The 13,055-nt window shown below is 45.1% G+C and overlaps 1 protein-coding gene across 5 annotated transcripts in view; it reads left to right on the top strand.

Annotated features, from left to right (window-relative positions):
* DENND2A (DENN domain containing 2A) overlaps nucleotides 1-13,055 on the top strand; it is a 63,347-nt gene that overhangs the window by 42,939 nt on the left and 7,353 nt on the right. For all 5 annotated transcript variants that reach the window (XR_012586387.1, XR_012586385.1, XM_074582360.1 and 2 more), the window contains 6 exons: nucleotides 214-401; nucleotides 1,083-1,192; nucleotides 1,404-1,473; nucleotides 2,096-2,173; nucleotides 2,681-2,821; nucleotides 5,757-5,905. Coding sequence is in view for 3 of the 5 variants with exons in the window: in XM_074582360.1 (XP_074438461.1) it covers nucleotides 214-401; nucleotides 1,083-1,192; nucleotides 1,404-1,473; nucleotides 2,096-2,173; nucleotides 2,681-2,821; nucleotides 5,757-5,905 (736 nt within the window). In the remaining 2 variants the exon portion in view is untranslated. The remainder of the gene's footprint in view (nucleotides 1-213; nucleotides 402-1,082; nucleotides 1,193-1,403; nucleotides 1,474-2,095; nucleotides 2,174-2,680; nucleotides 2,822-5,756; nucleotides 5,906-13,055) is intronic.

Raw genomic sequence — 13,055 nt, 5'->3', positions numbered from 1 at the left:
GCTCTTCAGGGTGATGGCACTCACAAGATTACGTCCTGTCTCTGTCGATATTTAAAGTGCAGCTTCCAAATGGTTCCCACCTCTTACTCAGCCACTGACTAAGCAAATGCAGTGAGATTGTTTCAAGTTTATCCGTAAGTCTCTGCAAAGCACTATTGCTGCTCTGTACAAAGAGCTAAACAAAGTCACAGTCTCTAATCTTTTTCTTCGTAGCTCACAGCCAGCGCCTGGTACATGTGAAATCTCGCTTGAAGCAAACACCACGGTACCAAACCTTGGAACGGGACTTGATTGAATATCAAGAGAGGCAGCTGTTTGAGTACTTCGTCGTGGTGTCACTGCACAAGAAGCAGGCTGGGGCTGCCTACGTCCCTGAGGTTACGCAGCAGTTCCCATTGAAGGTGCGGTGCCTGTCGGGAAGGTCTGACTGACTTGCCTCAGATTGCATGGTGCGCTTGCACAGCTTCTCTGTTGATTGCACATTATATGAGTAACCCCTCTGCTGTGCCAGTGTTCAGTGAGGCTGAAGATAGAGGAGCTGCAGTCGTGGTATTCCTCATTGTTGAAAGAGCAGCTGATTTAGATCTTTTACTGCCCTTGGCTATGACTTTTACATAGCTATTCCCTTTCTCCCCCTTTTCTCTTTAAAGAAAACTGACACCTGGGAGAAGACACGTGTTCTTAAAGGGAAGGCACAGCTTTCACCAGTAGTCTAGCTCAAAATGGGGAAGGAGGAATGGGAGAAACACAGAGACAGTGTGAGGTGTGTTTGTAAATGGGATGTAACCAGAGCTCCCCTCAGACTTCAGTTCTCTTGGCCCTTGCTGGAAGATGTGTCCCCAGTTGGAGGCACAATACAGCAGGGGCAGGTGCTGCAGATGCTGGGCTTGGTGGAATTGGGGGCACAGAGTTACTTTAAGATATCTAAAGATTAGGTGAGCCAGAATCACAGAAATTTTAATATCTTCCAGGCAGAAGCTTAGCCTCTGTCATCACCTCTTCATTTGTCACAGGAAAAATATTTGAAGTCATTCCATCCCCACATGACTAATTGGAAACATTCCTTCTCTCTGTTCTGTTAGCTCGAGCGCTCGTTCAAATTCATGCGCGAGGCAGAAGATCAGTTGAAAGCTATTCCCCAGTTTTGCTTCCCTGATGCAAAGGACTGGGCCCCCATCCATCAGTTTGCCAGGTAAGTACTGTACTTTGTATCCTGATTCATGAGAAACAGATTTATGTATCCAGCTAATTAAATGTGAGAGCTGTTACGGTAGAAAATTGGGCAGAGCCCTGAGAGGGCTCTATTGGAAATGCAAAAATATTGTGGGTTTATTGGGTTTGTACGCCAGAGACTTTTAGTGTGAGTGATGGGTAACTTGTCATTCTGGTTTCTCTTTCTGCAGTGAGACGTTCTCGTTTGTCCTGACGGGCGAAGATGGAAGCAGGCGATTTGGATACTGTAGAAGGCTGCTGGTAATTATCTCTGTTTTTTTCTTTTCATAGGGATGCAGCCTTCTGTGGGGTTGGTGTTACTGGCACCCATTCTGGAAAGCGGAAAGCTGCTGCTCTTCTCTTTCAGTGTGGAAAGAAGGAGCTGCAGCTTTGCTCTCTTCAGCTCTGCTCAGTGCCAAAGTCCCTCTCTGAGCACCATCCTCTACTCCAGGCATAGCTCTTTTACCTTTTCCTTACATCAGCGCTTAACGTTATGACCGTGGACTGTTGTTTCATCACTAAGCTGAAGGCAGAGTTTGTCTCCCTTGGGTTTAGGTAGCTACTAAACAGTTGTCTAAAGCTGTGCTGGTCCTGTGGGCTCAGAGTTGTCTCTGTAGAGCAGTCTGCCCTGCCTTAGTCATTTCACTTAGGAAGGTTGGGATCATACTGTGGATGTGCCCATTTCTCCTCGCTGTTTCTAGTGTACCAGCGTTTGAGCCAGACTTAAGGTATTGTCATCAGCAGCATATTGTAAAATGTCTGCCAGTTTCTGAGCCAATCAATAAGCTGCAGAACTAAGAGACCAGTCACTTGCTCTGCGGTAGTTATAACTGACATTTTCTTGCTGTTTTTTGCGTGTGTGTGTTTGCATTTGTCTTGAAAGCCCAGTGGGAAAGGGAAGCGTCTCCCAGAAGTTTACTGCATCGTGAGTCGCCTTGGATGCTTCAATCTCTTCTCTAAGGTGAGGCTGGAGAGAGAGGGAATTTGTGCTGTAGGCCCAAAGGGACCTGAAAGGGAAGTCAGCACCAGAAGAATGGGGATCAGGGAAGCTGATGGCTGAAGAAAGGGCCTGAAATGTGCTGGCAATGTAACCATGTGCTAATTCCAGAACCTAGCAAAAACGCAGTTAAAAGTAAAAATGGGTTGTCAGCTGTTGCCTTATGTCTTCAGCAGAACTACCAGAACACAAGCACTGAGAGATTAAAAGGTGGGGTCCTGACTCTGAGGATGACGGGAGTTTGCAAATTGTAAGCTTTCCGTTGACCTCACTGTAGATGGGTTTCTCTTGCTGAAGGAAATGAAAGGTCTTTAATTGCACCTTTTCCTTCTTCCTTATGATTCAAAGCTCCATGTCAATGCTGGGTTAAGGAGAGAATATAGATGCTTGTGCACTTTATTCCTGGTGTTACCTCCCTCCTCCTGATTTACATGTTTTTGTGTCTTCATGCTTTTTTTTTTTTTTTTTCAGATCTTGGATGAGGTTGAGAAGAGACGGGGCATTTCTCCTGCCTTGGTGCAGCCTCTCATGAGGAGTGTCATGGAGGCACCTTTCCCAGCTTTGGGCCGGACTATTACAGTCAAGAACTTCTTGCCAGGCTCAGGAACAGAGGTAAAGACACCATCCTAGAGAGAAGGAAGACTTAGGGCAGCAAATGGTGCGGGACTGGTGGCTGGAAGTTGGGACTGTGACGTAGAACTGGGGACCTTGGGCAATCCCAAGCACAAATACAGGCTGGGTGAAGAATGGATTGAGAGCAGCCCTGAGGAGGGGGACTTGGGGGTCTTGATTGATGAGAAACTCAACTTGAGCCAGCAATGTGCTGCCCGCTGCCCAGAAAGCCAACCATATCCTGGGCTGCATCTAAAGAAGTGTGGCCAGCAGGTTGAGTGGGGTGATTCTCGCCCTCTACTCCACTCTCATGAGACCCCACCTGGAGTACTGCGTCCAGCTCGGGGGCCCTTAACATAAGAAGGATCTGGACTTGTTGGACCAAGTCCAGAGGAGGGCCATGAAGATAATGAGAGGTCTGGATCACCTCTCCTATGAGAACAGGCTGAGAGAGTTGGGGTTGTTCAGCCTGGAGAAGAGACGGCTTCGAGGAGACCTTATAGCGGCCTTCTGGTGTTTAAAGTGGGCCTACAGGAAAGATGGGGAGGGTCTCTTTATCAGGGAGTGTAGTGATAGGATGAGGGGTAGCGGTTTTAAACTGAAAGAGGGTAGATTTAGGTTAGATATCATGAAGAAATTCTTTACTGTGAGGGTGGTGAAGCACTGGAACAGGTTGTCCCGGGAAGCTGTGGGAGCCCCATCCCTGGAAATATTCAAGGGGAGGCTGGATGGGGCTTTGAGCAACCTGGTCTAGTGGGAGGTGTCCCTGCCCATGGCAGGGAGTTTGGAACTCGATGATCTTTAAGGTCGCTTCCAACTCTAACCATTCTATGATTCTATGATCTTCAAGGACAGATTGTCTGGCAACTGTGTGGTGAAGCTAGGGAGTAAAATAGGGTACCAGAGGGGATGGCATGGAGACCTCAGTGACTCTGTGACCTCAGAATCAAAAGGGAAATCATACGGTAAAAATGAATGTAAGGACACAGCATGCTAATATGGCAAAATGAAATGGGCATTGGCCTTGAGGCCAAGTGGCACAGACTGGTGGACCCCTTACTGCCTGGCACATGATCTTGGATCTGCTCAAGGCCTCCCACACTTAACTTCTTGAAGACAGGGTTCATAGCATGTGCTCCAGCATCCTTAATACAGACCCACTGTTTGTGTGGGACAGAGCACGGGGTTCTGGTCAAAAAATACCTGAAACCACACAAGGACAATGTTGCAGCCGTTCAGAATGGCATTTTCACAGCATGGAGGTGAGGGTACGTGTTGCGTCTCCCACAATGTGGTGTGAGGACAGTGGGAGGGTTTTAAGAGTGCAGAGGTGTTGGGCGTAGCATTGAAGGACTGTGGGAGGGTGGAGGGAGCCAAATTAAATGTAATCTTGGCCATACTTCCTGTTGGGCATGGTATGCCTTGAACATGAGAGAGAGGAAAGTGGGTAGGTTGATAGAGGTTGTGTTTGAGGGCTTTAAGCATAGCACTCCATGATGGCATTCTCCTCAACCAAACTGGAAACGGTCCGAACTAAATGAAATTACTGCAGAGCACGTGCATCACTGGTTAAAAACCTGCACTCAAGGAGCAGATTCCCAATGGTGTGCTGTCAGGCTGTGGGAATGTTTTGGCTGTTTTGTTTCTAGGATCCTTAATGGTCATTAATTATCTGGTTGATGACATAAACCCCACAATCACATAACGGGTAGGTGAAGAATTGGGATGGGATGCAGGCACTTTGGAGAGTAAGGGATTAAAATTCAAAATGACCTTGCTGAATTGAAGGTTTGGTCTGAAATGCAATGTGGACAAGAGCAAAACACTGGGAAAAAGAAATGAGTTGTCTAGTACAACATGGAAGTAACAGAGGGAGCAACAGTGCTGCAGAGAAGGAGCTGGTGGTATAGTGGGCCATAAACTGAGCAGAAGTAACATTATGGTATTATTTAGACAAACTCCTGCATTGTGAAAGAAAGTGAAGGGAAGAATAATAAATAAAACCAATTTTTCTGCTTTCCAGCATTGGTGGAAATTTATTCAGACTATCATTTTCCAAAAAATGCAAACACTAGGCAAAAGCCCCAGAACAGTAGTTCTGCTTACTAAGTGGTTTAGAAAATACAGGCAAAGCTTGAGAAAATTGTTTTCTTAATATAGAAAACAAAGGACAAAAGAGGACATGTGATAATGACCTTCCAATATACGAGAGATTTCCTCCAGAGAGAAAGGTGACCAGTTGTTCTGAGTGTGTACTGAGAGTAAGACAAGTAGTTGAAGTAATTTGCCACTGACGTGTTTCAGCTGCAGGCTTGGTGTTGGTAAGGGTAGTTCAGAACTAGAGTAATTTTCTTCTGGGATTTATGAAATGTGTGGTGTCGGAGGCTTTCAAGAACAATTTAGATAAGCATTTGTCTAAGATAAGGAGTATGAAGTGCTAAGGTGCTGTGACAGGAATTACTTAAGTAGATAGGGACAAAGAAAAATGCCCATAGGCTGCTCTTTTCTGTAGCTGATATAAAAAATTTATAGTCAGCAAGTTAAGCATCCAGATTCTTGCAGTAAAAAAAAAAAATAAATTGTAACTGTAAAAATTAGAGTGCAAATTTGAAAGGCTCCCTGCCATTCTGCTGCTTGAATGCCAGAAAGCCTGGAAACCACTCCTAGCTGGACACAAACTAGTTTTCCTCCTTATGAAGAGCTCCCTGTCCTCAGTCCAGCGGGGAGAACTTGTGGTTGGTCTCATGCTGTGCCCATTGGAGTGGACTCTGGCTCGTCTTCAGCTTCATCTGGAAGAAGGATTTGTGGGAGGTAACACAAGGAAAGACTGAGGGCTTAACACTGTGCAGTGTTCACCAGCACAACTGGTAATGCTTGTTAGCTGTCCGTGCTTGCCACAGTGAGGGCTGACCTGTGGTCTTTTTCCTTCCACCAGGTCATCGAGCTGCGGCGGCCTCTTGACTCCAGGCTTGAGCATGTTGATTTCGAGTCCTTGTTCACATCCCTCAGCGTGCGGCACCTGAGCAGAGTGTTTGCCTCCCTGCTTCTGGAAAGGAGGGTGATCTTTATCGCAGACAAGCTCAGGTAATCCTCTTGCATTTCTTTAAACAAAATGCTGCCAAGTAAGGAAGGCTTGAGAAGACTGCAGTTACTGATCTCTCTGCCTTGTTCTTTTTTTCTTCTCGGTTCTTTTCCAACTTCTTACCTGATGTGAGTAGGGCTGTACTTCCCAGAAGTGCGGAGCTCAGGCTGCAGCTTTGCAGCTTGCAAAAAGCATGTTACATCTCATCCCCAAGGAGAACCAAATTCCCTTTCCTCCAGATGGCTTTAGAGCAGAGGCCTGGTGCTACATAAATGAAACCCCCTCCTTTTGCTCCATGATGCTGCAGTGTTCCCCACTGAGCTGTGCTGGAGTTTCCAAGGGTCAAGCCTCAGGCAGAGATCACCATCCCTTCTGGGTTGCTCCCTGATGTCACATCTTCTTAAATCTTTAGCTTTTATTTTAATATTGGTTTCTAAAGACTTTTTTTCTTTGAGGGATAAAAGTAAAGGATGCAGTGAAGGGGAATGAGACAGAGGACTTCCCCCTTCTATTTTGAATCTGCTGGATTTGCTTTTCTTAAAATTTTTTTATTTGCTCTCCTAAATTATGAAAATGGGCTCAGGTTTCTTTAAGGTCTTGTGCAGCTGGTGGCTGGCATCTTTCCAGCCCTTGAAGCACTTGAGGATTCAGGGAGGAGAGTTCCGCCAAGGCTGGGGAAAGAAAAGCTGCCTGGATGAGTAATGACACTTAGGAGCACGCTCAGGTTTCAGGAGCGTCCAATGCCCCTAAGCTGTCTGTTTTCACAACTTCCAGCCAGCAGGCTGCACCTCTGGGACTAAGTGCTGGGACAAAGGATGGGGAGGCCCCTTCTACAGGAAAGTTACGGGAAAAATTCATCCTGCGGGGATCCGGGGCTCTCTGCGGGCAGAGCTCAGGCAGTCTCATCACAGGAATAGGAAAGCTGGAGAGAGGGAAGCTGTAGCATCCAGGCAGCACTGCCTGCTTGCAGTTTTTGGCAGCTGCCTTGGTTCAGGGAGGGGAAGGTTTGCCTCTTTATAATCACTGATACTTTATATGCATAGATATTTTGTATTCTGGATAACTAAGCCACACATTTCATGCAGAGCATTCAGATTTGCATTGAAAATGGGAGAATTCATCCAAACGCTGCATTTCTGTGTAGCACCTATGATTTATGTGATAATTTATGATAACAGGCTTTGTTTTCAAAAGTTTTTCTCCTCTACTGTAGGACAAATTTTACATCTTGAGAAAATCTGATAAGGACACAAGATGACATTTTAATGTCTACATAGAGGACTGGGGGGTAAGAGTAAATGGAAGGGATTTTTTTTTTTTTTCTTTTTTAAGGCATCACTTTGGAATGAACCTTTATTTACCAGATCTTTTCCTATCGCATCTTTATATGACAGCACATCACCACGTATTCTGGTGCGTGTTACAGAATATCTCTAATTCAAAGCACATCGATGGGTTTTGGTGGTTTTTTTCCCGCTGTATCTTTTGTTAGTATATCCAGGATCCTTAGGAATGAGTCCAGCTGCCCAGGCCTGTAAAAGAGAGTGGGAGAGAGATACAGAATTGTAGTTTCTAAATAGAATTCTAAATAGAATCTCTAAATATACCATAAACAGCTTTCTTCTGTGAAGAAAAGAATTGTCACATTTTAAAGATCCAGGGTCTGTCAGGTCACAGGGCTCAGATTCAAATATTTGTCATAGATTTGCCAGCTTTCTACAAGACATTTAATGTTTGATGTTTCTGAGAAGACCTTGCTCTGAGCAATTTCGGGAGAGTCTTTTTGTTTTCCTGTAACAAAATGTGAAGTTTCTCAGGCTCATTTTTGTGGAGAAAAAAAACTGCAAATGACCCCAAAGACTGTAAAGGCTTGAAAAACAGAAAACAAAGAAAATAACCCTCAAAAATAAGTAAAGTATTGTATTTTAATCCAGTCCAGTGACTTGAGTGCACAGAATTGGCGAGCCTTTCATAAGGTCAACAGTCTCTTTTACTTGTTGGTGGAAATTTCATGTTTTGAAAGCTGATGGTATCATAGATACAGGATCTTTTGTCCAAATGATACTTTTCCTGGGACCAGGAACACATTGAACTCAATGAATATTAAGTAGTATTTACTTTAGGAGTGAAAATGCCAATTTCAGAGGAAAGAAAAAAAACCCCACTCTGGCAATAGCTTAAGAGAAGAAAAAAACCGATAAAAGCAGCTGTTGGAAACTGCTCAGAGGTTAGGAATGCTAGAAATAATCCAGCTGAGATGGATTAATGGGGAGAGTGCAGGTGACATGGTGGAAGATGCATAATAAATTACATTTATGATTCATCTTTGCAGTTCTTCATGTGGGCACTATCAATAACTATCTGTACGTGTATGTAAAGGTGTGTCTGGGTGTGAGTGACAGAGAAAATGATGTGTGTAATTTATTTACATCTTTTAATTGCTATAAAATAAGTCTGTGGGAAAAGAAAACTGAAAGGTCGCTTGCCAAATACTGTGTGAACTGTGAAATGTTTTCAAGCTGAGACAAAAAATGCATCTAACAAGTGTACAGCAAGTGAAATACTTTGTCTTTTCCATCTTTAGAATGAACATTGAGTGTTTTTTAAAGACCTGTCAATCCAAAGCTTGGCAGCGGAAAAGGAAAGAATTTGGTTTATTAGTTTTTGGGTGGTTGGTTTTTTTCCCCTCTATTGCTATGGAAACTGGCATATGCATTGCCTCGCAACCCAGGAAAATGACTTTGTTAAAACTATGTTGGTCTGTGTAGTCTTCTATAGCTTTTGTTTGCTCCTGCACTGTTAAGTTTAGACCTGGGGCAGTGGAGGCCGTGGCACGGGTTAGACACTGCAACACAAGAGCTGCTTTTGTTTCCAAGTGATGCTGCCTGGCACGCAGCTCGAGGCACTGAAGACCAATGATTTAGAAAGCATCTTCCAGGTAAAAATGGCCTGATTTCACAAGGTACCTAGAGCTGAGGGGAAGACGTGTTAGATTCAGAGGGCTTTTTAATTCAGGAAAACTTACATGGGCTTAAAATCAAGGCACTGTTTTTCCAGATCTCCTCAAAAGCCTGTTGTGGATGTGACCAACTCAAGCCTCTATCCCTGCCAGAAACCACAGCTGTGTCAACAACACAAAGTGGTCATTGTTATCAAAGGCAGATCTGAAAAATTTAGAGTAGACGCTTTAAATCTGGTCATCCCCAGTAAAAGGTAATTGATCATCAAAAAGAAGCCTTTTCCATGTGCTACAAAAACAAATCTGGGACTGTGACTCCCAGCCTCCCAGATTTCTCATTTTTGTGTTGTAGTTAGGGAGAAGAAGAAACCCAAGGATGAAGTTTGAATGTCAGATAATAGCATTGTTTTTTCAGAGCATCATAACGCTTGCGTCTTCACCTGCGCTAACCTGCCACGTCGGTGGCAGGCAGTGACGATCCCCGCAGCTGGTGGAACTTGGCATCATCCTGGTGGGATTTGCAGCAACGCTGCGCAAAGTCACGGGGCAAAGTTTGGAAGCTCCTGCGCCTGTTAAATGTTGTAAACCAGATCTGCAATCCATCATAAGTAAATCCAGATGTGACACAGTGTCAGAAATCCAAAAGTGTTTGTAAAATGAATCCTATTGTAGCAGAGCTTATAAAAAAGAAAAGAAAAAAATGCGTAATCAAACAGTCTAAAATTGTCAAATGCCAGCATATTTTCATCAGTTTGGTCAGTTCAGGGAACAGTGGGCTTCCTGGCATTAACCTCCAAAAGGCTGATTGATTCAATAGCGGTTTTCAGAAATCATGAACTATCCTAAACCCAAAGAGAGATTCAGCTTGGGGGTCTTTTTAGCATAGGCACTTGCCTTTGGAGTGAAAAGCTGGAGACCTGTAGTCACTCTGAAGTTCGTGAGAAAAGCAGCCAAACTGAGCAGCCAGTACCCTTGCTTAGAAGCTGTTGCACGTTGTCACGGTGTCTTTAGAGCAAGTCAGGCTAGTCTGGGAGCAAGTTTTGCCAGGAAAGGAAGAAGAGCTGTTGTGTGCAGATTCTGTCTTGGCCACATCTGCTGAAGGTGACTACCAAAAAGCAGCAGCTGCACAGGGTGCTGTGTGATAGGTTTTTGCATAGGATGCCATGTGGTGGGGAAGCCTTGTTGTTCAAGCAAACAAATGTCACAAATTGCTGCAATGTCATTGTTCTGACCAAGGGAGCGCTCAGCCAGAAGATATCTGTGTGTCAGTCTATATCCAAATCAGCCCTTTAGGGAGAGATTTGATACAGTTCTTTGTGTATATCGATACTTTTTAGCCTCTGTACTAGCGATATCTCATTCAGTCACTCTTGCAAGCTCCTGTGCAAGCGATATCAGACATGCAGCTCAGCCATGATCCCTACAGGAGGCCGAACAAACCCATGAAAATGTGCTTAGGAACTTGAAAATGTACTTTAAAGACCTACAGTGTTGTAAGGATTAGCTGCTGAAACCAAAAGCCTTAAAAAGCAGTGTCTTTGTCCCATTTGAACAATTGGCGTTGAACTTCTGTGGCTGGAGGGTAGTGCATGGCACTCTGTAGAATGCACTGTGACACACTAGGTAGATCTCTTCACTCCTGGTGGCATCTCCAAGCAAAACACAGCAGTCTGTGGCAGTATTACTCCAATGGCAGCAGTCGTCATCAAGGCTGGGGCACATACGTCCTGGGATATCAGTATTTCAGTAGGGACATTGGCTGTAGCTACCCAAAGCCATTGGCTGCCTGCGTAAGAACCCTTGAAGGGGTGATGGACATTGAAATACATAGTGCTTTGCAAATGCATTAAACCGTTCAGGTTGTGTTAAGGGACGCGCATATCTCACAGAAAGAGATGGCCACCCCTCTACTGCTCTCTGGTGAGACTGCGCCTGGAGTACTGTGTCCAGTTTTGGAGTCCTCAGCACAGGAAGGACACGAACCTGTTGGAATGGGTCCAGAGAAGGGCCACGAAAATGAACAGAGGGCTGGAGCACCTCTCCTGTGAGGACAGGCTTAGAGAGTTGGGGTTGTTCAGCCTGGAGAAGAGAAGGCTCCAGGGAGCCTAGTACCTGAGGAGGGCCTACAGGAGAGATGGGGAGGGACTATTTATCAGGGAGTATAACAAAAGGACCAGGAGTAGTGGTTTCAAACTGAAAGACGGTAGATTGAGATTAGATATTAGGAAGAAATTCTTTACTGTGAGGGTAGTGAGGCACTGGAACAGGCTCCCCAGAGAAGTTGTGGATGCCCCATCCCTGGAAGTGTTCAAGGCCAGGCTGGATGGGGCTTTGAGCAACCTGGTCTAGTGGGAGGTGTCCCTGCCCGTGGCAGGGGGCTTGGAATTAGATGATCTTTAAGGTCCCTTCCAACCTGAACCATTCTGTGATTCTATGATCCAGCTTGAGCAGTGCCCAGAAGTTCAGTGGCCGTGTTCACTCTCTACACAGAGTGGTACCTGCTGTGTTATGACTGTGATGTAGTTCAGGCAGCCTCCTCCGTCGCTGCTGGCTAAAGAGCGTGTGGTCACACGGATGGCATAAAAGGACTATACCATACTGGATTCTTTTGCAAGGCTCAGTAGCTGTGGTGTGAATCAGCAGTCCCTCACTGCTTATTGCAGTGCTGTATGCGAGAGAAGGAGGGATCTTAGGCTTGAGTCATTCCAAAGGACCGAGGTTCTGCTGGGCTCCTGGCAAGCTGCGTCTCCCTGAGACTATCTGCAGAACAAGTCTGACTGAATCATATGTGGAAGAGCTACCTCAATGTTACTTCCTCTGTGTCCATCTCTGAACTGCTTTGCCTCCAAAGGAGGTTCTCAGACCTCAGTCCTGTCAGTATTGTTCCTTGAAAATGTCTGCCCAGTGAGAAATGTTCCAGAGCAGAGATCACTAGGATTCATGCTGAAGGCGATGAGGCATTCACAGATGGAAGGGTGGAAGGGGAAGCTATCTTTACTTCCCACTGCGTGGTACATACAATTTCAGACTTACACAGCTCTGTGACTTCCACTAACTGGACCTCAGCCATCTTTCCTCCCACTTAATCTCTCACGTACCATGTGTACTCGCTGGGACTTGAGAGCAGGGTTGAGGGAAGAACAAGCCACCATAAATATAGCAGGAGACAGCATGCCGTAATATCTCACCATGCCATAAATAACCATATACTTCAGCTGCACACTGTTCCTCTGTGGAGTTACCTGGAATCACAGAGATCCTTTCCTTTGTTTCTCAAATGCTGTCCGTAAAGGCAGTTCCCAGTTTTAGGCAGGAAAGTTGGACGTGCCTTCAAGATTGAGGGTTTGTGACAAAGGTGAAACTTCTAACACTTCCACCTTCAACCTCTCTTCAAAGAAGAGGAAGTCCAGTGGTGGTGGTCTAAGAGCAGTGCCACAGTGTGGCGCACAAGTGATGACAGGAGTTGTTCTTTCAGCTTTCACCATGATGCTGCTGCTTTTATTACTGGGGCTATTATCAGTCAGAGATTGAGAAGTGGAAAATATGCTCTGTAGTAATGGAGAGGAAGAGAAGTCTCTGCTTTTGCATCTGCTAACCTGGCCTGAGACATATGAGTGTACAAGTAACACCGCCTCAAAGGGGACAGTTTTTAAAGGATCTCATTAACTTGGAGTGCACTTCTAAGATGGCACATTCACTTCTGTTGCAGTTCCTTTCAAAATTAGCTTGTATGAAAGATATGAGAGAAATAATCTACTCTGATATTGTTCCCACATTTTTTCTGGGTAGGTTTGGCATTTTTTGTAAATGTTCCTGTTTCTTACTAGCTCTATGTTTTCCCACTATTTTCGTTTTGTTTTTCTCCTATTCGTTATCTACCTTGCCTGTGTGGTAGACACAGCAAGACATGGTCTTACTGGTGAGGGCAGTCACAGCTTGAGAGCAGTGACAGAAGAGCAGCCAGCGGGAATGAATGCGGAGAAGGGAGGGGGATACTCTAAGACCTTCCTAAACAAGGATGTGGAACTGAGGGGGTTTTACCAGCTAAAGGCTTAAAGCCCGTTCCCTACCTGTTGCAGTCCTAGATAAAATTCTCACGTGAAGCAGATTGCAGCCTCTCCCCTGAGATTTACTTATCTTCGAAAAGCATCATGTGTTTAACAATGTTTACTGCCTGATTTCTTCATACTGAT

The sequence above is a fragment of the Larus michahellis genome, chromosome 1, assembly GCF_964199755.1.
Source record: "Larus michahellis chromosome 1, bLarMic1.1, whole genome shotgun sequence".
Taxonomy (NCBI): domain Eukaryota; kingdom Metazoa; phylum Chordata; class Aves; order Charadriiformes; family Laridae; genus Larus; species Larus michahellis.
The sequence above is the reverse complement of the archived record's forward strand: the minus strand, read 5'-3'. Positions and strand labels throughout refer to the sequence as shown.